The 26,911-nt window shown below is 52.5% G+C and overlaps 3 protein-coding genes across 6 annotated transcripts; 2 read left to right on the plus strand and 1 right to left on the minus strand.

Moving 5' to 3' along the window:
• Positions 1 to 300: 300 nt before the first annotated feature.
• On the minus strand, positions 301 to 2,669 carry MYLPF (myosin light chain, phosphorylatable, fast skeletal muscle). The gene is made up of 7 exons (XM_036412769.2): positions 2,521 to 2,669; positions 1,719 to 1,814; positions 1,399 to 1,474; positions 1,096 to 1,200; positions 919 to 997; positions 586 to 634; positions 301 to 494 (listed from the first exon to the last, which is right to left on the minus strand). The coding sequence occupies exons 1-7, from the start codon at positions 2,521 to 2,523 to the stop codon at positions 390 to 392; spliced, it is 513 nt and encodes a 170-aa protein (XP_036268662.1). The 5' UTR covers positions 2,524 to 2,669; the 3' UTR covers positions 301 to 389.
• Positions 2,670 to 5,629: 2,960 nt separating this feature from the next.
• Positions 5,630 to 18,711, plus strand: TBC1D10B (TBC1 domain family member 10B). 3 transcript variants are annotated; one of them, XM_036412755.2, is made up of 10 exons: positions 5,630 to 7,053; positions 12,026 to 12,125; positions 12,402 to 12,509; positions 12,602 to 12,708; positions 16,020 to 16,134; positions 16,254 to 16,319; positions 16,497 to 16,686; positions 16,943 to 17,097; positions 17,188 to 17,693; positions 17,727 to 18,711. In XM_036412755.2, the coding sequence occupies exons 1-10, from the start codon at positions 5,969 to 5,971 to the stop codon at positions 17,869 to 17,871; spliced, it is 2,577 nt and encodes an 858-aa protein (XP_036268648.1). In that variant the 5' UTR covers positions 5,630 to 5,968; the 3' UTR covers positions 17,872 to 18,711. The 3 variants fall into 3 exon arrangements, with proteins under 3 accessions (XP_036268648.1, XP_045428412.1, XP_036268647.1); XM_045572456.1 differs by having other exon boundaries at positions 5,631 to 6,234; positions 6,265 to 7,053; positions 17,188 to 18,711; XM_036412754.2 differs by having other exon boundaries at positions 5,631 to 7,053; positions 17,188 to 18,711.
• A 1,605-nt stretch (positions 18,712 to 20,316) lies between these two features.
• CD2BP2 (CD2 cytoplasmic tail binding protein 2) lies at positions 20,317 to 23,992 on the plus strand. 2 transcript variants are annotated; one of them, XM_045572502.1, is made up of 7 exons: positions 20,317 to 20,440; positions 20,955 to 21,063; positions 22,551 to 22,686; positions 22,777 to 22,934; positions 23,049 to 23,484; positions 23,565 to 23,671; positions 23,728 to 23,992. In XM_045572502.1, exons 2-7 carry the CDS (start codon positions 20,986 to 20,988, stop codon positions 23,857 to 23,859), a joined length of 1,047 nt encoding a protein of 348 aa, XP_045428458.1. In that variant the 5' UTR covers positions 20,317 to 20,440; positions 20,955 to 20,985; the 3' UTR covers positions 23,860 to 23,992. The 2 variants fall into 2 exon arrangements, with proteins under 2 accessions (XP_045428458.1, XP_036268661.1); XM_036412768.2 differs by having other exon boundaries at positions 20,386 to 20,513; positions 23,749 to 23,992.
• Positions 23,993 to 26,911: the final 2,919 nt, after the last annotated feature.

The following is a 26,911-nucleotide window of genomic DNA, read 5'->3' on the forward strand; positions in this document are numbered from 1 at the left end:
AGTGGGGGGTGTACAGGAGGCAGCTGATTGATGTTTCTCTCTCAACGATGTTTTTTACTCTATCCCTCTCCCTTCCTCTCTGTAGAAAAATCAATAAATCATACTTTTTAAAAATTAAAAAACAAAGCTAAGTTTCCTGAGGCCACACGCTTTCTCTTTCCCTGTGGGAATAAACGGCATGCTTAGAGGGCCCAGGCCTTCATTCATTCATTCATTCATTCATTCATTCGTGGGGCACTGGCCTTGTGCAGTGATTCAGCCCCCTCCCCGCCGGCGCCCTCACAATGACACGCTGACGGGTAAGAAACAAAGACCAACTCAATTTTATTAGGACTCGGGGTGGGGTCAGCTGTCAGGAAGGGTTGGCTAGAGGAGGCCTCAAAGGCCCTCTACTCCTGGTCCTTGGCGTCGCCATGCGTGATGACGTAGCAGATATTCTTGTAGTCTACCATGCCGGTCACGTCGGGAGGGAAGGCCGCCCACATGTTCTTGATCTGGGAAAGATGGCCAGATCGGGTTTCCTGCTGGTTCCTTGAGCTCCCCTGCCCCACCCCTCTGCCTTTCCCAGACCCCAGCCCCACTCACCTCTTCCTGGGAGAAGCGGTCACATTGGGTGGTAAGTAGCTCCTCCAGGCTGGAGAGAGGTGACATAAGGGGAGTTGAGATGGGGCCTGTAAGTTCTTCCCACTCCCACCTCATCCTTGTTGCTATTCCCAGTTTCTCCTGGAAACCAGGGTTACTCTAGAATCCTCCCTGGGAGCTCACAAACACGAACACAAAAGGCTTTTGCCCTTCTCCCCACACGTGATGTGAAAATGTAATCCTAACCACAGTCTTCGTTTCTCCCTTGTCCCTGGCAATGCCTAACCCTTGGCAGGAATGTAAGGAGGCTTTCCAGCCGCTAGAGGGATCACTTACAACTGCTTCTTGATAACACCCTTCCCTTCAGGGTCCAGGACCTTGAAGGCTCCAGTGATCACATCTTCGGGGTCGGCACCTGGAGTCAGAGGGCACAAGGGTCCCTGAAAAATCTGTCCCTGAAAGCTCGGGGGAGGGGGGGCAGCTGGGAGCTCAGACCCAGGACACTTCATTCACCTTTGAGCTTCTCTCCGAACATAGTCAGGAAGACGGTGAAGTTGATGGGACCACTGGCTTCCTTCATCATTTCATCGAGCTCCTCATTCTTCACATTGAGGCGCCCTGGAAGGGGGCAGGGGAAGCATGGGCTGGAGTGGGGTCCTGGGACCAGAGGGTGATATTTCTCATAAATTCAGGTCATCCCACCCATTTTTCATCTGGGTAGACTGAGGTGGAGTCAGCAGGGCTGGCCCCCAAGGCTGCTGAATTCCCAGGACTCTGTAGTCTTGGGTCTTTCAGGGGGTTGGGTGGGGGGCTCACCCATGGCTGCGAAGGTGTCCCGCAGGTCTTCCTTGTCAATAATGCCATCACGGTTCTGGTCAATGACTGTGAAGGCCTGTGGAGGGCAAGGGCAGGGAGGGGTTAGGTCCCCCATGGCCAGGCCTTAGCATCTTTACTCCAGGCGGATCAGATTGTGGCTCCCAGCCAGCTGTCCTCTTTCGTGCCAAGAAGAGAGAGGAGCAAGGAATTCTAAACCCTTCCCCTCCCACTAAAACAGGTGCGCATTCCGGGGTGGGAGGGTGGGGGAGGGCAGCTAGGGTGCCTTCGGTCAGCCTTCAGTCTCCCTCCCCTTCACTCACCTCCTTGAACTCCTGGATCTGAGTCTGGTCGAACATTGAGAAGACATTGGAGCTCCCACCCTCTGCTGCTGCCCTCCTCTTGGCCTTCTTGGGTGCCTGGGGGGTGAGGGTTGGGCAAAGACATCCATGGGCCAGATCCTACTATTCTCTGGAGGCAATGGATTAGGTTCAGGGTTCTCTGAGTCCCTCCTTGTAAAGCAACTCATCTGGCTCTAGGCTTCCTCCTCTTTGTGACTGCTTCGCTCTGGGTTCCTATTTCAGTTGCACCCCCAAATTCCTCTCTGTGGCCCTTGAGTCCCATCCCTCCATCCTACCCAAGGGGAAGTTTCCTCATCTTAGTGTCCTGAGCCTGCCTCCTCTGAGTCCCAGATTTCCTGTATGACCCTGATCCACTCATTCATTCCGTATGAACCTCTACTTTCTCATTTATAAAATGAGAGTGGGGAAGGTGGCGGGGGGGGGGGGCAGAAGGGATCAATGGGGGGAAAGGTGACATTTGTCATACTTTCAACAATAAAGATTAAAAAAAAAAAACTACACACACATGGGAATGGGAATCCTTGCCAGCTTGGTCCCAGAGGGTTTTAGAAAGATAGGAGCAGGAGGGTATGGAGCATGCTTTGAGAGGGGTTGGGTTCCAGTGAAAGGAGTGTCGGGATTATCGTATGCACCCCATTAGTGACACCAAGGAAAGAAGAACTCCTCTTTCTTCCTTTTGATGGACTGGGCACCACCTACCTTCTTTCAAAGGCTGAGCTGCTCTGAGGTCTGAGGGATCTGGGCAGGGGGGGGGGATTCTTACCATGTCTTCAGATTCCTGGGGGCAAGGCTGGAAAGTAGCAGAGAGCAAGCTTGCCGCAGTCTCTCTGGGGTTATATAGTCTTGCCTCAGGGAGCCCTTAGCATACCAGGGTAACCTTAGCCTGCGGGTGCCCACCCCAGAGACCAAAATAGCCTGGCTCAGGGCCTTTCCTTTCTTGGAGGGCCTGCAGCAGCTGGAGTCCAGGGAGAGAGGGAGGAGGGAGTGAGTCTTGGGATGCATGTCTCATTAGGACCTGGGCAGGAAGGGTTTTCTTTCTCTCAAACGGGGGCTAGAATGCGCCAGAGTTCAGAGAAGGCCCAAGCTGGGCCACAGTGCTTGGAGAGAGATGAACCACCTCCCGGACCCCTGAGGGGTGTGCCTAGATTTAAACCCAGCAAGTTTATTGAGCACCTATAGCGTGCCAGGTGCTGTGCTGTGCTTTCTGGGTGCACTTTGACAAACACAACCCGCTCCCATTTGGAGTTCACAGTCAAGTGAGAGTATGTGTAGGGATAGCGGCAGAGTTTAGAGGTGGGAGAGAGCCGTCAGGGGAACCTGAGGGACCAGGAAAGTTGTCTGCATTCCCTTCAGGGAGAAGGAGGAATTTGTGAGGAAAGATATAGAACATGGGATCACTGGGTATGAAGGGAGTAGACAGCCTGGGGCAGAGGGCCTGCTCTGTCATCTTGGGCTTTGTGCTTCAGCTCCCTGGGCCTTGGTTTCCCTTTCTGTAAAATGGAATTTAATGCTCATCCCACAGAACTTGTGGATTTGAACACTATTTGGAAACAGTTTAGTGAAATGTAATCGTATTATTACTTAGGCCCTGCCTTAGTGGAACTTACAGTCCAGTCATGAAGACAGGATAAATACAGAGCAGCCCTGCCTAGGAGCATAAAAATGAGTTTATGAAGATCGGCAGAGGTGAGTCAGGGGAACACGGAGGAGCAGGTGTGCTAAGCAGAGGGCATGGATGGGCAAAGGCCTGGAAAAGCAAAAGATCAGAAGTGGTGAGGTTGCCAGAATCATGATGGGGCATGAACGGAGGGGCTAGAAACCTCTGATACTGGAACTGGAGCGCCTTCAACGCCAGGCTGAGGCCTGAGACCTTGGGAGGCTTGAAAAGGTTTGAAACAGGAAAAGGACATAGTCTAGTGTGAGTCTATAACCATTCCTTTGGATATTAGTTTGAAAGTTAGAACTCAGAGGTAGGGAGTCAGAGACACAAAAAGAGTTGGTTACCCCTTCTTGGTTGAGTGGGATGGTCAGTGGGTTCTCAATCCATTTTGGACAAAAACCAGCTCGGCTGACTGTGTGACTTTGAAGCATTCTCTCCCACCCCTCCAGTGCAGGTCTGGGGCAATATTGGCTGAGGAAGCTCTGGGAGGCCCAAGGTTGGCAATGACATGGCCTCTTCTTGCTCCCTTTAGGACCCAATGTCCTGAGCAAGGTGCCTCCTTCCCTTTCCCTCCTCCAGCCTCATGCCAATGCCTCTAAGACATTTTCTTTTCTGGGCACTGGGGCCCAGCCACCTGTTGTCTCTAAGAAGAGAGAAGAAACCACCCTAAACTTAGCAGCTGCTCTTGGCCTCCTGAACTGGCCCCTCCCTGCCTCATTTGACAGCTGCCTCTCCTTATAAGGTTACTATGGAGGTCCAGGCCAAGGGGGAACCCACTTATTACAGGGTTCTGGGAGGGGAGGAGAACTCCAAAGTCAGGAATGAGAGAAGCTTGGGTCAACTGGAAAGCAGGGAAGTTGAGAAGGAGATCGGGAACAATATATTTCAGACACTGAATGGGAGGGAGTTCCGGAACTCAGAAACCAAGGAGGAACAGGGGAGTTAGGCCTGATTGAAGTTTCAAGATGGTGGACTCTGTGGAAATCAGCAGCCTATAATCCGGCATCTTGGGGTAATGAGGGTCAGAGAGAGAGAAAGGCTCAGAAGGTCAGGACTTGGTGTTTGTGATCTAGGATAGGCTGGGGCGCTCATAAGATTGGGGTCTGGTTTCTTAGCAGAAAATGAGCACAGAGAAGTGTGGCAATGAGGGGATAGTAGTTGATTGAAGGGTCTTGAATTACCAAAAGAATAAGAACATATATGTAAGATTTCATGGTTTGGGGTCTGGGATCCTCACTAGAATGGGGCATATTGAAAGGATGAGGTGTGAAGACTTGGGGCTTAGGATTCCCCCAGGAAATGGAGGATTCAGAGAAATTGGCCATTGGAGGTTTTGGCTACAGTTGCTTGGGCTTGAAAGAATTGGTTGTGAGCCGGGGTGAGAGACAGGATGGAGGTGGAGAGCGCTGGATCAGGGTACTTGGTCTGTGTCAGAGCTCAGGAACTCACATGCCACCAGAGTGGGGCAGAGTGAGGGAAGATCGGTAGCTGGATAGAGAATGGGGGCCCAGAAAGGACTCGGGCAGGGCAGCGGCATTCTTATTGGCTAAGGGTTTCCGCTAATGCCCCCGGACCCCGGCTCTACTCGGCGCTGTCCCCAACTGTCACCTCCCTGCTGCGCTAGTCACCGGCTGTCACTGATATCCCTGGGCTGGCACCGCCTGCTGGCAGCACCCCTCCCCTTTGGCTGTGCTAAAGTGAGCGAATGCGCTCATTGGCTGACGAGGCAAGTTCATTGCACATTTTGCCCGCCCCCCAGCTGTCATTCCTTCTGACCTTCTTGGGAGACGTAAAGAGTATCTCAGTTCTTCCTATTGACTGCGGATGCTGTCTGTCACCGCCCAAATAGATGGGACTGTCTGTCAATCTGACCTCCGCCTATTCCTTTTCATTGGCTGCCGTTTTTTCGTTTATATTAGCCAAGCCCGCCCCTTCTCGCCCTGTACCCGCCTCCTGCCGCGGTCATTCACGCTCCCGCCGTTCTTATTGGCCAGGAGGTTCAGCTTCCTGATTTTCTATTAGTTACTCCTTTCGTCCCGCCTTCTCCCACCTTCACCCGTCCTCTCATTGGCCTTATACCTTTTCTCCATTTCCTCTTCCCACCTCCAACCTCGCCCACCCGTACAACGATTGGCAGAAACCCAGTTCCCTTTCTCCTATTATTCGCCCAAACCCTCCAACGAGGCGGGAGCAAAAAGAAGCGCGATGGGACGGCCCGCGCGCAGGCGTGAAACGCCGGAACGCTGGCCGCTCCGCCGGCACCCGGCCGTGTGCGCAGGCGCGAGGTCGGTTGCTGCCCAAAGCAGGAGGGAGGGGGCGGCGGCGAGAGCGAACCGGGTGAGAGGGCGCGACAGAGACCCCGGCCCCGGAGCCCCGGGCCCGCGCGCCGCCTCCCGGCCCGCGGCCGCCCGCGCGCCGTCCCCGCCCCCAGCGCGCGCCGGGCCGCGCCCTTCACCTCCCCTTCCTCGACGGGCGGCGCGGAGCGGCCTGAGGGCGGCGCCTTCTGCGGCCGTCCGGGCCGGGAGGGGGATGTGAGGGGCGGCCCGCGGCCATGGAGACGGGCCCGGCGCCCCTTGTGGCCCCGCCACGCCGTCATGGCGCCCCCGCGGCCCCCTCGCCGCCGCCCCGCGGCTCCCGAGCCGGGCCCGTCCTGGTGGTGGCTCCGGGGCCGCCAGTGACCACGGCCACCTCAGCCCCGGTCACCCTGGTGGCCCCTGGGGAGGCGCGGCCCACCTGGTTACCGGGGCCGACCCAGACCTCGGCCCCGGCTTCAGCTCCGATTCCGGCTTCAGCTCCGGCCCCGGCTTCAACTCCGATTCCGGCCCCGGCCCCGGCCTCAGCCCCGGCCCCGGCTTCAGCTCCGGCCCCGGCTTCAGCCCCGGCCCCGGCTTCAGCCCCGGCCCCGGCTTCAGCCCCGGCCCCGACGGTCACGAGCAGCACAGTGGTGGTGCTAACGCTGGAGGCCTCAGCCGAAGCGCAGGTCTCCCCCGGCGCAGAGGTCCTGGTGCCCGCGGCAGTCCCGACGTCAGTAGGGGACCAGACGTCAATGGCTCAGGCCGAAGGGGCAGACTCTCCAAAGACGGAGGAGACTAGAACCTCACCTGCCTCTGGATCGGGAATCTCCAACGGGACCTCCACCAGAACCCCTTCCAGAACGGCTCCCGGAGCGCTGACCGCCAAACCCCCGCTTGCCCCCAAGCCGGGAACCACAGTGGCCTCAGGAGTGACTGCACGGATTGCAGCAGGGACAGCAGGACAGGTGACAAGTGGACATGGAGCTGCAGCATCAGCATCAACAGGACAGGTTTCAGAGGACCCCTCAGGGCCTGGCACAGGGCCTCTGGGGGCTAGTGAGCCTCAGGGAGCGGTTGTGATGGTGACCCCTGCTCCAGAGCCTGCAGAAAACTCGCAGGATCTAGGCTCCATGTCCAGCCTGGGGCCTGGCATCTCTGGGCCCCGAGGGCAGGCCCCAGACACCATGAGCTACTTGGACTCCGTGAGCCTCATGTCTGGGACCTTGGAGTCCTTGGCGGATGATGTGAGCTCCATGGGCTCAGACTCAGAGATAAACGGGCTGGCCCTGCGGAAGACGGACAAGTATGGCTTCCTCGGGGGCAGCCAGTATTCGGGCACCCTGTGAGTACCCGGTGGGCACCCTGAGGGCTGCTTCAGTGAAGCAGGTTTGGGGAGGGGGAGAAGCAGCACCTCGCTCAGATTCCGGCAGCCCCGCTGCCTCTGAGGATGCAGGGGTGATTAGAGGGTGTGGGGTACCTGGCCATTCCTGGCGTGCCCTAGCCTAGAGCATCCTCACCCGGAAGTTCTGCACGTGTTTGTGTTTCAGAGCAGGTGTCAGGAGTTCTGGGTTTGAGCCTAAGCTTTGCCTTTGGTGTGTTGTGTGCCCTTGAGCTGGTGTCTTCCCCGTTTCTGTGCTCGGTTTCCTCTGTGAAATGAAAGGCTGAATGGAATGATGTCTAAGAACCCAGCTCCTTAATGTGAAACTAGCTTTGAGCCAGATATTCTGTTGGCTGGGCAGGGATTCTGGTAGAGATCTTTGGTCCCCTAGTGGGAGAGTCTGTGAGTGAAGCAGGCATCTCACCTTCCTCCATTCCTAGGTCTGATGGGGTGGGGAGGTGAAGTCTGGTTGATGGAGGGAGACCCTGAAAACAGGGTGTCTCTGCGGAACAGAGGACAGTCTTGTGTTTTCACTGAGGGAAAGGGGGTGGGGAAGGTCTCTTCCCCATTTTCTCATCTCCCCAGCCCAGCTTACTCTTTCCTAGTTCCCTCCAGGGGCCTGAGTCACTCCTGAGGTGGGGGTGTGATCACCTCTGACTTCTTCCTTCTCTCTCTCTGGATCTTGCACGTTGTTCCTCTACCCCTCTAACCTGCTGTCAGTTCAGCATCACCCGAGTACCCAGGTGGCAGGCCCTGTGCAGGATATTAAGTCATTTCAAGTTGCTCATCATTTAGAGGGAGAAATAAACCTATATACTTGGTTCCAGTGTATGTTAGGTTTCCCTTAGAGATGATCACAGGATTTTGTCAGCACCTGGGGAAGGGAGGTTAGCAGTCTGGGAATCCTGCTAAAGCTAATCGGAATCTTAAAGAATATGTAGGATTTAGTCATGGCTGGGCCCGTTGGGGTTAGTGGAGTACCTGCCTGGTGGCGAGAGAGTATTCTAGTCAGGGATTATTAGCCACACACACACACACACACACACACACACAATCAGAAAACCTTTGTGCACCAACATTCTTGGTCCTGTAAGGGGAAGGCAACTGAAATTTGACCCTGATGCTTTCCCAGGCTTGAGGCATGTGTTGTACCCAATTTACAAATGAAGAAGCAATTGAATGAATTGCTCTACTCAGTCTGGACGTCTGTGATCAATGGTTCTCTCCTTAATACCATGTTATCCTAAGGAACTCTTGGATTGAATTGGATTTTAGTGAGGCCCACGTGTATGCCAGGCACTGTGCTGAGTGTGTTTCTCTGCTTTGTAGTTGTGTCCCTCTAAAATCCGTCTTCTGTGCTGGAGGAATCTACTAGGCAGAAGGCTGACCGGGCCATACCTTAAAAACTTTTAGGGGCTCCCCACGGGCCACAGGATAAGGTCCAAGTGCTTTAGCCTGCACATAGGCTCCTTGTTATCTGGCCCTGCCAGCCCCCTGGTCTTCTCTCCTGCTGCTCCTCAGCATCACTTACTGCCGTGGTCCTGTTGAACTGACTCATACTCAGGCCAGGGATACCTTTCTCCCCCTTTCCTGCTAAGCTCTACCCAGTCTTTTGTGGCTTACTTCGCCAGGAAGCCTTTCCTGATATCCACTTCCCCTACTCCAATTAGATGCCTCTTTTCTGCATTTTTTATTTTTGTTAATCCTCACCGGAGGATATTTTTTCCATCAATTTTTAGAGAGGTGGAAGGGAGAGGAACAGAGAAACATTGATGTAAGAGAGATGCATCAATTGATTGCCTCCCCTACACCCTAACCAGGGTGTAGGGGAGGCAATCAATTGAACCTGCAACTGAGGTATATGCCCTTGACCTGAATCAAACCAGGGATCTTTCAGTCCAAAGGCCTACACTCTATCCACTGAGCAAAACCAACTAGGGCTTATTTTTAATTTATTTTTATTGATTTCAGAGAGAAAGGGGGAGACAGACAGAGATACAAACATCAATGATGAGCCTGGCCAACGTGGCTCAGTGGTTGAGCATCGACCTATGAACCAAGAGGTCACAGTTTGATTCCCAGTCAGGGCACATGCCCGGGTTTCAGACTTGATCCCTAGAGTGGGGCATGCAAGGAGGCAGCCAATCACGATTTCCTTTCATCATTGATGTTTCTGTCTCTCTCTCCCTCTCCCTTCTTTGAAATCAATAAAGATATATTAAAAGAAAAACAAAAAAGAAACATCAATGCTGAGAGAGAATCATTGATCAGCTCCCTCCTGCACGCCCCACAGGAGGGATCAAGCCCACAACCCAGGCATGTGCCCTGACTGGGAATCGAACTGTGACCAAGATCCTAGTTCATAGGTTGCATCTCAACCACTGAGCCACACTGGCCAGGCTCTTTTGTGCATTTTTAAAAACATATATATTTGCCCTGGCTGGTTTGGCTCAGTGGATAGAGTGTCGGCCTGCGGACTCAAGAGTCCCAGGTTTGATTCCGGTCAAGGGCATGTACCTTATTTGCAGGCACATCCCCAGTGGGGGGTATGCAGGAGGCAGCTGATTGATGTTTCTAACTCCCTTTCTCTCTTGTGAAAAAAATCAATAAAATATATGAAAAAAAACCACATATATATATTTTTTATTAATTTCACAGAGAAAAGGAGAGAGAAATAGAACCATCAACGATGAGAGAATCATTGATCGGCTGCCTCCTGCAAGCCCCACATTGGGGATTGAGCCCGAAACCTGGGCATGTGCCTTGACCGGGAATTGAACTGTGACCTGGTTCATAGGTTGATGCTCAATCACTGAGCCATGCTGGCTGGGTGAGCCCTCTATTTTAATAGTTCTTTATATACAGTTTCTCAACAGACTTCTCATCTCTTTCTGTGTGTTTTTGTTATTTTTAAATATATATTTTTTTTATTTCAGAGGGGTAGGGAGAGGGAGAGATAGAAACATCAATGATGAGAGAGAGTCATTGATTGGCTGCCTCCTGCATGCCCTCCTTTGGGGATCGAGCTTGCAATCCAGGCATGTGCCCTTAACTGGAATCGAACCTGGGATCCTTCAGTCCACAGTCTGATGCTCTATCCACTGAGCGATACCAGCTAGGGCTCTCATAACTTTGTGATGTAGGTTGTGACATCCCTGTTTTACATATGAGGAAGAGATTCAGGTTATCACTTATCAAGACACCTGACTTTTTTTTTTTTTTAAATATATTTTATTGATTTTTTACAGAGAGGAAGAGAGAGGGATAGAGAGTTAGAAACATCGATGAGAGAGAAACATCGATCAGCTGCCTCTTGCACACCCCATACTGGGGATGTACCCACAACCAAGGTATATGCCCTTGACCGGAATCGAACCTGGGACCTTTCAGTCCGCAGGCCGACCCTCTATCCACTGAACCAAACCGGTTTTGGCAAGACATCCTGACTTCTAAGGACAGAAATGGGATTTGAGCTCAGGTCTGTCTGGAAACCCAAGCTTGCTCTTCCATTCCACTCATCTCCTGGCATTGGCTCCTAAAAGTAACTTTTTTAAGACTGATGAGGACCCTGGCTGGGTAGTTCACGTGGTTAGAGCATCATCTCTATATGCCAAGGTTGCTGGTTTGATCCCCAATCAGACCACATACAAGAATCAACCAATGAATGCATAAATAAGTGGAACAACAAATTGATGTCTCTCTCTCTCTCTTTCTCTTTCTCTCTCTCTCTCTCAAATCATTAAAAATATTTTTAAAAAGTCTATTAAAAGCAGACTGATGGGGCATCTTGATGTGTAGCTCTGACATACAGTGAGCAAACAGTGTAAAGAAAGCTTCATTTGCCAAAACCGGTTTGGCTCAGCGGTAGAGCGTAGGTCTGCGGACTGAAAGGTCCCAGGTTCGATTCTGGTCAAGGGCATGTACATTGGTTGTGGGCACATCCCCGGTAGGGGATGTGCAAGAGGTAGCTGATCGATGTTTCTCTCCCATCGATGTTTCTGGCTCTCTATCTCTCTCCCTTCCTCTCTGTAAGAAAAATCAATAAAATATATTAAAAAAAAAAAAAAAAAAAGAAAGCTTCATTTGCCTGGGAATCGAGTGATTTCAGAGAGGAGGAGGTAAAGAGAATTGCAGATGGCCCAAGGGAATCTCAAAAGTCTGATAGGAGGAAACTCAGTGCTTCTAAGAAGACAGAGAAATACATTCTATATTTTATTTTATGGATAATAATTGTTATTATTTCCTGCACTCCTATATGTATTATTTCATATAAACTGTCAGGTAGATAATGTTTTTCTCTCCATCTTATACATGAGGAAATTGAGGCTTAGAGGAATTAAGTGACTTACCCAGGGTCATACAATAAATAAATGTTAAAAGCTAGAACTTGAGCCAAAACCATTTGGCTCAGCTGTGGAGTGTTGGTCTGCCGACTGAAAGGTCCTAGGTTCGATTCCGGTCGGGGGCATGTACATTGGTTGCAGGCACATCCCCGGTAGGGGGTGTGCAAGAGGCGGCTGGTCGATGTTTCTCTCTCATCGACGTTTCTAACTCTCTATCTCTCTACCTTCCTCTCTGTAAAAAATCAATAAATTATATTTAAAAAAAAAAAAGCTAGAACTTGAATTCAGGTCTAATGCTAACTATGGTTTTAAATATTCTGTACTCTCACTAGAAGTAGGATTTAAACACACCTCTGTATAGAAATCCAACATGGGGACACAACTGTGCAGATTCCTTCCAAAGGGAAGAAGTCCTTTCAGTTGGTTAACGAGGGCCTTGGATAGTTGAATGGCCAGACCTGATGTTTAGTAGCTCAGAATGTTTTTATGGCCAGTCTCTCATGTGAGCCTGGAGAGGGTGCTTGCCTCAGTTCCCTCGGCACTCCTGGTGTTATACTACCGCTACTGACCCTTTCCATGCTCCCCATTTGCAGAGAGAGCTCCATTCCCGTGGACGTGGCTCGGCAGCGGGAGCTCAAGTGGCTGGAGATGTTCAGTAACTGGGATAAGTGGCTGTCACGACGTTTCCAGAAGGTTTGAGAAGGCTAAGTGGTGGGCAGGGGCAGGGTGGGCCCTCGTGCTCTGGGGAAGCCCAGGAACATGACAGTATCTGCTCTGTGGAGCAGCCTGGGGAGAAGTGGGACTGGGCCTGGGGGAAGGAGTAACTTTAAAGATAAGCCAGGCCAGGTCTAGTGGAGTGGAGTTAAGCCTGTGGTGTGGGAGGGTGTCCCAGGGAACCTGAGGATTGCCGGGTAAAACGAGGCTGCGCCCGTCCCTGAAGCTGTTCTCCTGCCTGCCATTCTGCCTTAGGTGAAGCTGCGCTGCCGGAAGGGAATACCCTCCTCCCTCAGAGCCAAGGCCTGGCAGTATCTGTCCAATAGCAAGGAACTCCTGGAGCAGAACCCGGGCAAGTTTGAGGTGTGTCCAGGGTGTGGGGACATATGACTCTGGCTGAAGGATATCATCAGCTCCCTCCAGATCCTGAGGTAATTGTTGCTTTCCCCCTGCAGGAGCTGGAACGAGCTCCTGGGGACCCCAAGTGGCTGGATGTGATTGAGAAGGACCTGCACCGCCAGTTCCCTTTCCATGAGATGTTTGCTGCTCGAGGAGGGCATGGGTAAGGTGGCCTGGCCATGTGGTTTAGGTAGCAAACATTTGTTGATGGCTCCGGGTAGATACAAGACAGTTGGAAGCAGTTCATGCTCTCTAGGACTTCTAGAAGGCTGATCCTTCATGGATTGAGTATCAAGCCATATAGAGGGAAGTGACATGGTTGGGGGGGGGGTTGGGGGGCTATTGTAGGGGCAAAAAAGGGAGGCTCAGCAAGGGCTCATTGCATTTGAGCTGGGCTTTGAAGGCTAGTTGGGAACGGAGCAGGGGACAAGGTTTTCCTGCCTGGGGGGTTATGCAAGCTGTGTTTGGGCAGTGAGGCTGGGTAGTTGAGGCTGGAAAGTAGTTTAGGGCCTGTTCACCAAGCATCCTTAAATACTGTGCCAAGGCACTTGAATTTTTGTTCTTCTCCCCAGGCTTTTCCAAGATGTATTTTTACTGCTCCCTAGTAATATGCAAGTTGATCTTAGGTGGTTCTTGAATGGACATTTTTCATCAACAAGTTCATCCTTTCAGCAAATGTTTATTGAGCATCTACTATCTGCTAGGCACTCTTCTAGTCACAGATGACAGCAGTGAACAAGAGACAAAAACTGTTGCCCTCATGGGGCTTATTATATTTTAGTGGGGATAGACAATAAGATGAAAGAAAGTATAGTGTATGTGAAATAAATGATGGTAAGTAATTAAGAGGAGTTTAAAGTAAGAGGGTAATAGAGAATGTGGATGGAAATTGGGGTTATAAGTGATTGGAACTGACTTAACATTTTATTTTTTTAAAATATGTTTTTATTGATTTTTAGAAAAAAAGGAAGGGAAAGGGATAGATAGAAACATTGATGAGAGAGAAACATCATTGATTGGAGATTGGACGAGCAACCTGGGCATGTGCCCTGACCAGGAAGAACTGGTGACTTCTTGGTTCATGGGTCTATGGTCAACCACTGAGCAATACCAGCTGAGCAGATCTTTATTTTACTTTTTTTCTTAATCCTCACCTGAGGATATTTTTTTTCCATTGACTTTTAGATAGAGTAGAAGGGATGGGGAGAGCCAGAGAGATAGATAGAGAGAGAGAGAGAGAGAGAGAGAAATCAATGTATGACTAATACATTGATTGCCTCCTGCACAGGGTCTAGGATTGAGCCTGCAACCCAGGTATGTGCCCTTGATTGGAATTGAACCTGAGACCCTTCAAGTCTACAGGCCAATGCTCTAACCATTGAACAACTGGGTAGGGCTGACTTGTATATTTTAAAAGGTTCATCCTGGCTGCTGTGCTAAGGATAGCCTATAAGGAGACAAGAACAGAAGCAGAAAGAACAGTGAGGAGACTCCATAATTCAGGAGAGAAATTGATAGATAAGGATGGTAGCAGTGGGACTACTGGGAGAAATGCTTGGATTCTGGTTATATTTTGAAGGTAGAGCCAAATGGATTTGCCAGTTGGTTAAATGTGGAGTGTGAGAGAGAGAGGGACAAGGAGGAGTTATCAATGACTCAAGGTTTTTGGCCTAAGAAACTGGGAGAATGGAGTTACCATATACTGATATGGATGGGGAAAACGGGGGGTGGGGGGGAGGGAAAGTAAGTTTGGGAGGTATATCAGAAGTTCACTTTTGGAATGTGTAGTTTGAAATGCTTATTGGACATCAAGATGGAGATGTCAAGTAGGTTGGAAGTAAAGATAAGTAGGGATTTCGGGGAGAGGTTTAAATTGGAAAGAAATTGGAAAGTGAAGACCTGTCACTCTCTAGATGGGACTAAATCTCACCCATGGGTCTGGATGAGGTATCAAGGCAGCAAGTGTGTAAATTAAAGGAAGCTCAGAGATTGAGCCCTGCAGCTCCAGCATTTCAATGAACATTTCAGTGAACATGGACTGGGAGGAGAAGCTGGAGAGGTAGAAGGAAAACCAGGAGTATGTGATTACTGGAAGCAAAGTGAAGAGGGGTTTTAGGATCAGCTGTATGAAATGCTTCTGATGAGTCAAGTAAAGTCAAGCTGCAAATTGACCTCTGGACTAAAACTGTGGGAGGTCATTGGTGACTTGGATAAAAGCAGCTTTGTGGAAAACAGTATTAAAGGCTCACTGGATAAAGGGAGGGAAGAAATAGAAGACAGTGAGTCTATACTCTGGTGGAGTTTCACTTAATAGGTGAGGAAGGAACAGTGTGGTATTTGGAGAGGAAAGTGGAGTCAAGAAACTTAATTTAAACTAAAGGAAATAACAGATGTAGTTCGCCAATGGGAATGATATGGTAAGAGGGAGGAAAATTGATGATGCAGGAGAGATGGGAAGGTTCCTGGAGATGGCCTGTGTAGGGGACGGGACCCAGTCCCAAGTGTGCTTGTCCAGGATCCCTGACAATTCACCCATAGCAACAGGGGAGAAGGCAGGGCATAAAAGCAGACAGGTTTTAAGTAACTAACTAGTATCTCAAACCTGTCATTTCATGGATGCTATTGCAAAGTGGAGAATAATAGTAGGGGTGGAATGCGGATAAAGCACAAATGAAGATCACACTTCAGTGACTGAATTTTGGGAGCACGATTGGAAGCAGTGGTCAGGACTATGTGTGTGACTGGATGCAGGGAGGTGATCTGGAAGGTCATTACTTTTTCCTGGGTAAGTGATGAGGGTGTGAGCTGTGAAGTGGCTGTGAAGGAACAGATGGAATAAATAAATTTAGGTCCGTAGTGTTGCGAAGACTGGTGATTAGCCGTGGGGAGTAAAGGAAGGCTTTCTGTTTTCTGATGTGGGGTTGAGTGGATGGAATTGCCAGACACAGCATTGCGGCAGCCTCAAGGAAGAGGAGCAAGTCTAGGGAAGAGAGCTTATTCTTTCGGCTGCAGAGAGAAGAGGCACACCTGGCTGCCCAAGCCTTCGCCAAGAACCAGGGCCCATTGGTGGTGGTTTGGGAGGGGGTGTGATACAAACATTCAGACTGTGCTAGAGGAGCACAAGCTGTGGCTATTGAAAGCTTCTGCAAGAAGATGACCTTGAAGGTTTGTTGGATGCTGGCAGATGGAGAGAGCAGACACAGACTGCTGGGAATGGTAGGGAGCACGTGGGGTGTGCAGGCAAGGGTGGAAGTCTGCAGCCTGGAATATTTTGTGTGGCCTGAGTCTTTGGTTTAAGCTTGATAGGCAGGATTAGGAAGGGGGTTGAGGTGTGTGGTAGTCAAGCTCAGAAGTTAATCTGGAATTAGATGTAGGAGGGGTCTGGGCTGGGGCTGGAGCCTGGGCAGGTTTAGTTTGGGACAGAGAGCTCCCAACTCGTGTGATTGCCCTCATGGTCTTTCCCAATACCCACAGGCAACAGGACCTGTATCGGATCCTTAAGGCCTACACTATCTACCGGCCCGACGAGGGCTACTGCCAGGCCCAGGCCCCCGTGGCCGCAGTGCTGCTCATGCACATGCCTGCTGAGGTCAGCATACTCTGGTCCTGGTTGGGGGCGGGTGGGGAGGACCTTGGCCTACAGTGGTGAGGGGGGAGCTCTCTCGCCATTTCTCAGGCCCCTCCCTCCTTGTTTTTGTTGTTCTTCAGCAAGCCTTTTGGTGCCTGGTACAGATCTGCGATAAGTACCTTCCGGGTTACTACAGTGCAGGGCTGGTGAGTATTGGAGGGCTTGGTACAGCAGGCTGTGACTTTTCCCCAAGGAGGTCCTTATCCTGCCCCACACTCTGCCCTTCTGTCCCCTCTGCTCTGGGCCTTTCTCACTGAGGTGAGGTGAGGACCCCCTACTCAAGGACCACAGTAGGCCCCTTCTCATGGCTCCTCTCATTTCAGGAGGCCATTCAGCTTGACGGAGAAATCTTTTTTGCGCTGTTGCGCCGTGCCTCCCCACTGGCACACAGACACCTGCGGCGGCAGCGCATCGACCCCGTGCTCTACATGACAGAATGGTTCATGTGCATCTTTGCCCGCACCCTGCCCTGGGCTTCGGTGCTGCGGGTCTGGGATATGTTCTTCTGTGAAGGTACATTTGTAGGGGTTTTCGTGGTGCCTACCAGCGCTTGTTGGGTCTGGGGGTTGGAAACTGAGGCCACCAGCACAGAGCCTACTCTCCCTTTCAGGAACCGGAAACCCATGGCAGCCCATTTCTCATCTTGGGACCTCAGTTTCCTCATGTGTGCGGTTTACAGTAGATAGTGTTGGGAGCTGTGAGTCCCTCCTACATGGGACATGCTGAGATCACAGGCATGGTCACCAGTGCCGTCTTCTCCACTCTGCAGGCGTAAAGATCATTTTCCGGGTGGCCCTGGTGTTGCTGCGGCACACACTGGGCTCAGTGGAGAAGCTGCGTGCCTGCCAGGGCATGTACGAAACCATGGAGCAGCTGCGCAACCTGCCGCAACAGTGCATGCAGGAGGACTTTCTGGTGCATGAGGTAGGCACGAGAGGCTTTGGCAAAGCCCAAAGCTGCTTCCGGCCATCCCCACCTCATCTGCATTTTGGTACCCATTTCTTCTTCATCTAGGTGACTACCCTCCCAGTGACGGAAGCACTGATTGAGCGAGAAAACACAGCCCAGCTCAAGAAGTGGCGGGAAACCCGGGGGGAACTACAGTATCGGCCCTCACGGCGACTACATGGCTCCCGGGCCATCCATGAGGAACGCCGGAGGCAGCAGCCACCCCTGGGCCCCTCCTCTAGCCTCCTCAGCCTCCCCGGCCTCAAGAGCCGGGGCTCCCTGGCAGCTGGAGGGTTCCCATCTCCACCCCCTCCTTCCCACAGGGCCAGTGTTGGGCCTGCCCCAGGGCCTGTGGTCACTGCTGAGGGACTGCACCCATCCCTTCCTTCGCCCACTGGTAACAGCACCCCTCTGGGCCCCAGCAAGGAGACCCGGAGGCAGGAGAAGGACCGGAAGCAGGAGAAGGAACGGCAGAAACAGGAAAAGGAACGTGAGAAACAAGAAAAGGAGCGTGAGAAAGAGCGACAGAAACAAGAGAAAGAGCGGGAGAAGCGGGAGAAGGAGCGGCAGAAGTGGGAAAAGGAGCTGGAGAAGGAACAGCAGAAGCAAGAGAAGGAACGGCAGAAGCTGGAGAAGAAGGCCCAGGGCAGGAAGCTCTCACTGCGGAGAAAGGCAGATGGGCCTCCAGCCCCGCAGGATGGTGGGGAAAGGTCCTCAGCCTCTGAGACCCGGCAGGACGCTTACTTCTGACCTCTGCTCTGGGGCTGGACTGCATGGCCCCCTCTTTTCCCCTCAGCCAAGAGCAGACCCCTCAGTAGGCTGTCCCTCTTTCTGAGGAAAGATTCCCCATCTCCTTGCCAGCTGCTGATCCCTTCACAGCCAGGACAGTCAGTGCATGGGGCAGCTGCACTTCCCGAGGCAGCTGTCGAACAAGTCTGGAGCCCCTCACCTCGTTAGGTCCAGCTGGGGTCTCTCTCCTGCCCCAGTTCCCTTTGGGGTCCCTTTCCAGGTGCTGTCCTGATTGGCCTTTTGTCACCAAAGGGGTGACTCTTGGCAATGGGGGAGTCAGAAGTTTTCAGATTCTTACACTCCAGTTGCTCCCCTTACCCATGAAGTGGGGTAGGTTCCTTTTTCTTTCCAGTCCTGCCTGCCTCCCCCACTTCCTGGCTGGGGGCCTCCCTGACTTCTGGACATCTCTGTGTTGTAATTATGTATAAAGGACCTGGTTGGCTCAGGGGTGGGGTGTTCGCTTAATCTTCTGTCCTTTGGTTCTCCTTCCACAACGTTCTTGCACTCTATTTAAGGGGACATGCACTGGAACAGGAAATGTCCCCCACTTCCTCACCCACTACCCTCTGCTCTCTTTCCTATCCACCTACCTTTCTCTGTATTCTCATGCCTCCCCTGCTCTGCCTCACCGGGACTCCCACCTTTCACCTATTTCCTTCTAACCCTCCAGGCCCTATTTGGAAAAGGGGTCTTTTCTCGAGCTCCAGGGGGTGGAACCCAATGTTTACATTCTCTTCTGTATCTGCCCCCACCCCATGTGGCGCTTTGAGGAACCAGAAAAGAACCTGCTATTATACCTGGGCATGTCTTCTGCCTTGTTATTTGATGAAGGGGTTAGAATAAGGACTAGAGGCGGGGGGAGCAAGTGATGAGTGAGCCAGGATCTATTAAAGCAGTTGGCTGGTCTCGACAGGGAGGTACCCCTCGGCCTTTAGTCCCTCTCTCAGTCATTCATCAACAAACAGCGGTTGAGCTCCTGCTCCATCTTTGCCTGGGATCGGCTGCCTCCATTGGTGCTGTCCTCCTGAAGCCCTCTACGTATCACTTGCAGCGCCCGGATCTCCTTCCCAAAGCGCTCATGCAGCTCCTGGAACCTGGAGTGGGGACTGAGGGTGGCTAGAAGGCCACAGTCCTGTGGGGGGAGGGGGATGTGGGAGTCAGCTGGGTTCTTGGCCAGCTGCTTGGCACAGCTTTGGTACTGAGGGGGAAGTAGCACAGCTAGTTGCCTCCAGCTCACCCCAGCCTGAACCCACAGCCAGGTTCCCAGCTCCTGGTTTTCTGCTTCCAGCTTGGACTGCCCAACTTCTGTGCCCTCTACCCCAGGGGTCAGGATGGTAAAGGCATAGGGTTCTGTGGCCCCAAAGCATGGCTCCACCTGGCAGTTCTCCAACAGAATGAGGCCCAGGGGCATGCTGTCTGCCTGGTGCTCCTGGGAGGAGAGGTTTCCCCGGAAGATGAACCAGAGACGCTGGTAGCCGGTATTCTGATCCCCCTTCGTTAGCATGACGCCCTCCTGTCTGGAACCTGTATTCCGTACCTGTGGGGGAAACAGCACAGACTTTGGGTGCAGTTTCATGGTGGTATATCCTGGGGGAAACGGCCGGAGTGGTTCATCTTGTTACCCTGGGGACCCCCATGCTGCCCTCCTGTGGTTCCAGTAGGCTCTTTGGGCACAGCCTGAGCTTAGTGGGATTCAGACTCTTGAATCTCCCCCAAAACTAGGTCTTGTCCCCGCAGCATGAAGACCCGATTCCCTACCACAGCTCTGCCTCTTGGGCCAGATTACAGAACCTGGGAAGGGCCCTGTTTGCTAAGACCGGTCTTTATTCCGTGGCTGTGGAAGGAGAGAGGCCCTGATGCCCGCTCCCAGGTCTACCTGAGATCTGGGCCCAAGGGGTGCCCTTTCCACGTCAGAAACCTGGAACTAGCGGGGGCTAGGGGGCGGGGTAAATTAAGGGAGCCGAGTCTGGAAAGAGCCCCACAGCGGCCAGGGGCCTCCAGCGGGCCATCGGGAGGGCCGGGCTTACCCCAGGGAGAGGAGCAGGACTGGGCCGCGGCCTAGGAGAGGGCGGGTGGCTGGACGCCGAGTGGGAGAGAAGGATTTCCAATGGGTGGTGCGGCGCGCAGAGCCCTCGGCCGGCCTGAGGAAAGGTGGCGCAACCTTAGAAAGAGGAACTAGGGCAGGAACCCATTGGCCCTGCTCGGATTTCTCTCTACAGTGACCCTGGGCGCCCCTCTGTCTCCCCAGAGCCTCTACTGCTGTGGGAGGGAGTGAACCCAGCTGGCGGTCATCCCTCTCGAGAGTCCACAGTCCCGCCTTCCCGTCGTATTCCCCAAACAGTCACTTCTGAGGGGCGGGGGTGTCCTCCCCGCTCCACACGAACTCTCGCTCGCTCCGTCAGTTGGTCCCCACCTAGAGCGAAGCCACTTCCGGTCTTCACAGTTCTCTTCCGGGTGAAGGCCGGCGCCCCGGATGTAGCCCTGGCGCGAGCAGCTCCGCTTCCCTTTGCCAGGCTGCCCGGGGGCTCAGGTGAGCGCCGGCGGCCGCTCGGTCCCCGTGGCTCTGCCGCTTCTCAGTGTGCACGTAGCCCGCGGGTTGGGGGGCAGCCCGCGGCGGAGTTGGGAGTTCGGCGCAGGGAGGAGCGGGGAGACCAGGCGCCAGGTCCTAGGTCCTCGCGGGCCTCACGGATCCGAGGGGGCTGGTGGAGGAGCGGGTGTCAGCCCGCGGGCCGCGCCGCGACCGGGGCTGCGGGAGCCAGGCGGGGTGGCCGCGTGAGGAAGCCGGTCCCCTGGCGTCCAGGGTGGCGGTGCCGGTGGGAGCTCCGCCGTGTGCTCACCGCTCGGACCCTGCTCCAGCAGATCTTCTGGGGCCCAGGCCGGGTGCCGGGGGCCTCCTGTCCGCCAACGCCCCTTTCGGCCTCTCCTTCCTTGCTCATTCCCCGCCAAACCGGACCTAGGACGTGCGGGGGGGATGTCTGTGGAGCGGAGGGCCCTCTTGCGGTGAGTGTCCTCGCCCAGTCCCTAATCTGCACCTTTTCCCTCAGCTCGGTCTGGGGAAGACCCCTCTGTCCCGCCATGTCGAAGAGGAAAGTGACCTTCCAGGGCGTGGGGAGTGAGGATGAGGAGGATGAGACCAGTGCTCCCAAGAAGAAGGTGAGGAGGCCAGGCTCCTGGGTCCTGGGGAGGAAAAGGAACTGGAAGCCCGAAGCGGAGAAACGTTTGGGGGAGAAGGAAAGGGCAAGCTTTTTCATGTTCTCTGAGAAATGGGTTTGGAGAATTTTTTTCATGTTGGGTCCAGATCCTAGCGCATTTTGAGGAACAGTTGGGTGCTAAAGAATAAAAATAAAAAATTAGCCCTAGCTGGTTTGGTTCAATGGATAGAGCGCCGGCCTGCAGACTGAAGGGTCCCAGGTTCTATTCCGGCCAGGGGCATATGCCTGGGTGCGGGCTGGATCCCCAGTAGGGGGCGTGCAAGAGGCAGCCTATCAATGATTCTCTCACCATTGATGTTTCTATTTCTACCTCTCCCTTCCTCTCTGAAATAAAGATAATATATTTGGGGCGGGGGGGAAGAAAAAATAATAATACTTTTTCTCCCACCTTCAAGTTCTTGTAGCTGGGCCAATGATCAAATTAACTGGGGGAAATAAAATTTTAATACATGCACATGGGAAATTCACGTAAGCATGAAAATTCTAGACAGTGAGGCAACATTAGGTATATATGACATTTTGGACAAAAGAGTAAAATGGCTTCTTATTTTTATTTAAAACAAGTTTTTAAATTAATTTCAGAGTGGAAGAGAGAGGTAGAGGAAGATAGAAATATCCTATATAATAAAAGTCTAATATGCAAATCGACTGACCAACAGAATGATGGGCAGAACAACTGTTTGCTTTGATGCGTACTGACACCAGGGGGCAGACGCTCTGCAGGAGCTGCCTCCAGTTGTGGCAGGGGGCGGGGTTGGCAAGTGTGCGGCACCAGGCCAGCCAAGGTGGGTGCCAGCGGGGGCCTTCCGATTGCCCCACCAGTCACCCTGCAGATCTCCCTGGTCGCCAGCCAGGCCTAGGGACCCTACCTGTGCATGGGTTTCGTGCACCGGACCTCTAGTCAATGATAAGAGAATCGATTGGCTGCCTCCTGCATGCCCTACACTGAGGACTGAGCCCACAACCTGGGCGTGTGCCCTGACTGGGAATTGAACCTCGATCTTTTGGTTCATAGGTCGACACTCAACCACTGAGCCACACTGGCTGGGCAGCTCTTAGTTTTCAGAAGTGAGAATTGGGCACTTGACAGGTAGTTGAGGAACAGCAAATACACATGGCAGGCAAATTCTTGCTAGGCAACTCAAGAAACAGTGAGTCACAGGGACTCTAGCTAAAAGCTGTCTTATTTACCAAGCTTAATTCAAATTAGACTGAGGTGAACATCCTAAGATTTCCTCCCTGTAAGGGGTTTCTCTTATCTGAATCTATTGGGCAGGAAAGCAGGGAGGGCTAAAGGTTCTTTCTGAGCCTTGTTTCTTAATAGCTTAAAATTAATATTCCAAAAAGGCAGTTTCAGGTTGGCAAGACTTTGGTTCCCTTCAATAACCAGTAACCTGCATCTGTGGACTGTCTGGCTCCTGCTCACAGCTGGTGGACCCTGTGGCTGGGGCAGGAGGTCCTGGGAGCCGCTTCAAAGGCAAACATTCTTTGGACAGCGATGAGGAGGATGATGAGGAGGAGGGGTCCAGGAAATATGACATCCTGGCCTCAGAGGATGTGGAAGGTGAGTTATCCCCAAGAACTGACTGCTGGGGGGACAATGGAAATTCCTGTCTCTGGCATGCCAGCATGGACACCTGTGTCTTTGGTGCAGGTCAGGAAGCAGCCACACTCCCCAGTGAGGGAGGTGTGCGGATCACACCCTTCAACCTCCAGGAAGAGATGGAAGAAGGTCATTTTGATGCTGATGGCAACTACTTCCTCAACCAGGATGCTCAGATCCGAGACAGCTGGCTGGACAACATTGACTGGGTGTGGCTCAGGGGCTGGCATGGCTGGGGCCTGGAGGCAGCAAGTGCTTGGGCCCTACTTGCAGTTTGTAGGAAATAATTCCCCCCCCCCCCCCCCCCAATTTTCACATTACAGGTGAAGATCAGGGAGCGGCCACCTGGTCAGCGCTCACCGTCAGACTCAGAGGAGGAGGACGGCCTGGGCCAGACACCATTGAGTGCCCAAGCCCTCCTGGAGGGCCTTCTGGAGCTGCTGTTGCCAAGAGAGACAGTGGCTGGGGCACTGAGGCGTCTGGGGGCCAGAGGAGGAGGCAAAGGGGAGAGCAAGGGGCCCGGGCGGCCCAGTTCCCCCCAGCGCTTGGACCGGCTGTGCGGTCTGGCCGACCAGATGGTGGCCCGAGGCCACCTTGGTGTTTATCAGGAGACGAGAGAACGCTTGGCCATGCAGTTGAAGGGGTTGGGGTGCCGGACGCAGGGACCCCTTGACTCCACGCCCAAACCTTCTCTGGACATGTTTGCTGAGGAAGTAGCAGAAGGGGAGCTGGAGACCCCAACCCCTGTCCAGCGAGGAGGTGAGACTTAAGGGCAGAGGTGGGGTGTTGTGGCAGGGGCAGGACACTGGAAGCCCAGATGGCTTTGCTTGCTATTTCAGAAGCAGAGTCACCAGGACCCGGTCTGCTGGATGTGATGTGGGAATATAAGTGGGAGAATACAGGTGATGCTGAGCTATACGGGCCCTTCACCAGCAGCCAGATGCAGGTAAGCCCCATCTGCCTCTTCTCTCCGCTCCCTGCCCTCCCTCAGTCCTCCTCCAGTTCTGCCCTCTCTTCCTGCAGACTTGGGTGAATGAAGGCTACTTCCCTGATGGTGTGTATTGCCGGAAGCTGGACCCCCCTGGTGGACAGTTCTACAACTCAAAACGAATTGACTTTGACCTCTACACCTGAGCCTTCCTAGGACCAGCTAGTGGCTCTTTCTTTCCTGGACTCTGGAGGAGGCCCCAATTGCCTCAGGCAGTGAGAATATTGGGGGCCACTTTTCAGTCAGTTTCCTTCCCCAATAAAAGCCTATAGTTGTGTATTAGGTCCTTGACTGTCCTGATGGCCAGAAGCCAGGGACCTCCACAGCCCCTTTGGATTTGGCTCTGCCCCTGAGTATTTTCTCATGAACTTTCTCTTGGAGAGTTTCTGGGTTTTGTTTACCACTCCTAGGGGCAGAGCCCAGGCTGTCGGTGTCCTGTGGCCTCCCCACCTGGACTGCCCACCCTCGGAAAATCCCTTCACTCCCGTGTCACTCTCCAGGATTGGGACCTCCTGTGTCCTGTTCCTAGGTCGTTGGCTTTTAGGACCTCAGTCTCTGTCCTTGCAGCCAGGATAGGATAGAGCCGGAAGTGGAGATGTCAGGCCTTGCAGGGCTGGAGCATCTGTTGAGTGTGAGCAGGAAGCCTGGTATTCACTGGTTCCCACTGTCTCAAGCTCCTTAGGCGAAGTGCAAACTCAGCGTTGGCACTTGAAGGACCCTTGAAATAATAAAAAGTAATTTAAAAAATCTCTCTAAGACCAATGACATAACCTGGGACAACTGCCCATTGAACAAGCACTGAGGGGCTGTCCCTCACTGGAGGTGACAGTGAATCAGAGGGTTGGCACAGACCCAATGGGCTCCTTTCCCAAACCTTTCTTGGTACCTCCCCAGGGGTAACTGCCTTGGGAGCCAGGCCGTTGTTCTCCACTGGGCCACACAGTGGAAACACCCAGGAGCTTTTAGAAGACCCAGCCTCCAGGCCATTACCTGGAGGTGTTTTCTGCCTGGCATTTGAGGCCCTGAAGCTTATATTTTCTGGGTTCCCACAGTGTGCCTAGCACAGGACTGATGGCCTTGAGGGGACTAAGATAACTGAGCTGGTCCCTTCCAGGAATTCAGAGTTGTGGGGGTGAGGGAGTGGGGTGGAATTATACCATGTCTCAGGTATAATTCTATAAGACCCCCCCCCCCCAATCCCTCCACTTTTCACCTTGGCTGGCCATCGGGCTCTCATGGGGAGCTGTCAGCTTACTTCTCAGAGAATTGAATGAGTTGCTCTAGGACCTAGTTTCTAGGTAATGGCCTGGAGGCTGGGTCTTCTAAAAGCTCCTGGGTGTTTCCACTGTGTGGCCCAGTGGAGAACAACGGCCTGGCTCCCAAGGCAGTTACCCCTGGGGAGGGAGTTCCTGCACCTCTGGCAGCCTAGCTGATCATGTGTGTGGCCAGGGCTCTGGTGGAGCTGATTAGTTACTGGAGAGCTGAGCACCAGAGGCCGGGGACGAGGGGATACCTGATGCTCTAGTGAGGCCCCCAGTTTTTATAACAATCACACCCACTCTAGTGCTGAGCTAGACCTCGTTTTCATTGACTCCAAGATGCCTTGGGTTGAAAACGGTTTACTTCGTGTCATTAAAAAGGAAACCCTACCAATTACAGTTGTAGTGTCATCCATTAAAAAGTGCACCGTGATGTCAGAAGCGTTCAGGAGTGCGAAGTAGGTCTGTAAGGCCAATGAAGTAAGTGTCCGCCTGTATGTCCCCTGTGCCTGATTCATGGGCGGTGCTTAGTGTTTGGTGACCGGATGGCAGGAAGCTGATGGACAACGCCCCAGGCACCTTAGGCTCCACCTGCTCAGAGCTGTTCACCTCCCTGATGACACCCTTTGTGGGCAGGATAATTGCCCCTAAAGATGTCCACATCCTCAATCTCAGAACCTGTGCATATGTGACCTTATGTAGCAAAAGGGACTTTGCAGAAATGATTGACTTTGAGATGAGGTTATCGTGGATAATTGAGATGGGCCCGATGTAATCCAGGGTCCTATGTAGTGGAAGGGCATCAGGAGGTCATGTGAAGGAGGTGAGGACGTTGCACTGCTGCTGGCTTTGAAGGTGGAAGGGCCGTGTCAGGAATGCAGTGGCCTTAGCAGCTGGAAAAGGCAAGAAAATGAACAAATGTAGCTATTGACGGGACTTGGCCCAGTGATAGTACTTGTGGATTTCCGACCGCTAGGCCTCTAAGATAAGATGTGTTGTTTTAAACCATTGAGTTTGTGGTCATTTGTTATAACCCCGATAGGAAACCAGCCCACACCCCATCTGCTGACTGCCTCTCCCCTTAATGAATATCCCTGTCTTCCGTGGCCATGTCTCAGGCCACTATCAGCACTTAACTCACTTGCTTTATTTTTATTTTTATTTATTTTTATTTTTAAAAAAATATATTTTATTGATTTTTTACAGAGAGAAAGGGAGAGAGATAGAGAGCTAGAAACGTCGATGAGAGAGAAACATCGACCAGCTGCCTCTTGCACACCCCCTATCGGGGATGTGCCTGCAACCAACGTACATGGCCCTGACCGGAATCAAACCTGGGGCCTTTCAGTCCGCAGACCGACACTCTACCACTGAGCCAAGCCGGTTTCGGCTTAACTCACTTGCTTTAAAAACAAACAACTTGTATATGTGTCAATTAAAAAATTTTTTTTATTGATTTTAGAGAGAAAGAGAGAGAGCAATGATGAGAGAATCATTGATCGGCTGCCTCCCCCACACCCCTTACTGGGAGCTGACCCTGCAGCCAGGACATGTGCCCTCACTGAGAATCGAACTGACCTGGTTCATAGGTTGACGCTCAACCACTGAGCTACACTGGGCTATGTAAATTTTTTATTAAGTAAGCTTTTTATATTTTACAGTAGTTTTGTATATTTACAAAAATTTTACAAGAGTAGTACAGAGTTCACTGTTTCCCATTAACATCTGTCAGTGGTACATCTGTTAAAACTAACAAACCAACAATGTTACTATTTTTACAGTTATTGAGCTATCCACCCATTTGGTTTTTAGTATATTCAGTGTTGTACAAGCATCACAACAGTCTAATTTTGGAACATTCTTGCCTAAGAGCAACCCCACCCATTAGCAGTTCCCCCTCACCCTTCAGTCTCTGGCAACCTCTAATTTACTTCTGTGG

Source organism: Pipistrellus kuhlii, unplaced genomic scaffold (genome assembly GCF_014108245.1).
Source record: "Pipistrellus kuhlii isolate mPipKuh1 unplaced genomic scaffold, mPipKuh1.p scaffold_m20_p_48, whole genome shotgun sequence".
Lineage (NCBI taxonomy): Eukaryota > Metazoa > Chordata > Mammalia > Chiroptera > Vespertilionidae > Pipistrellus > Pipistrellus kuhlii.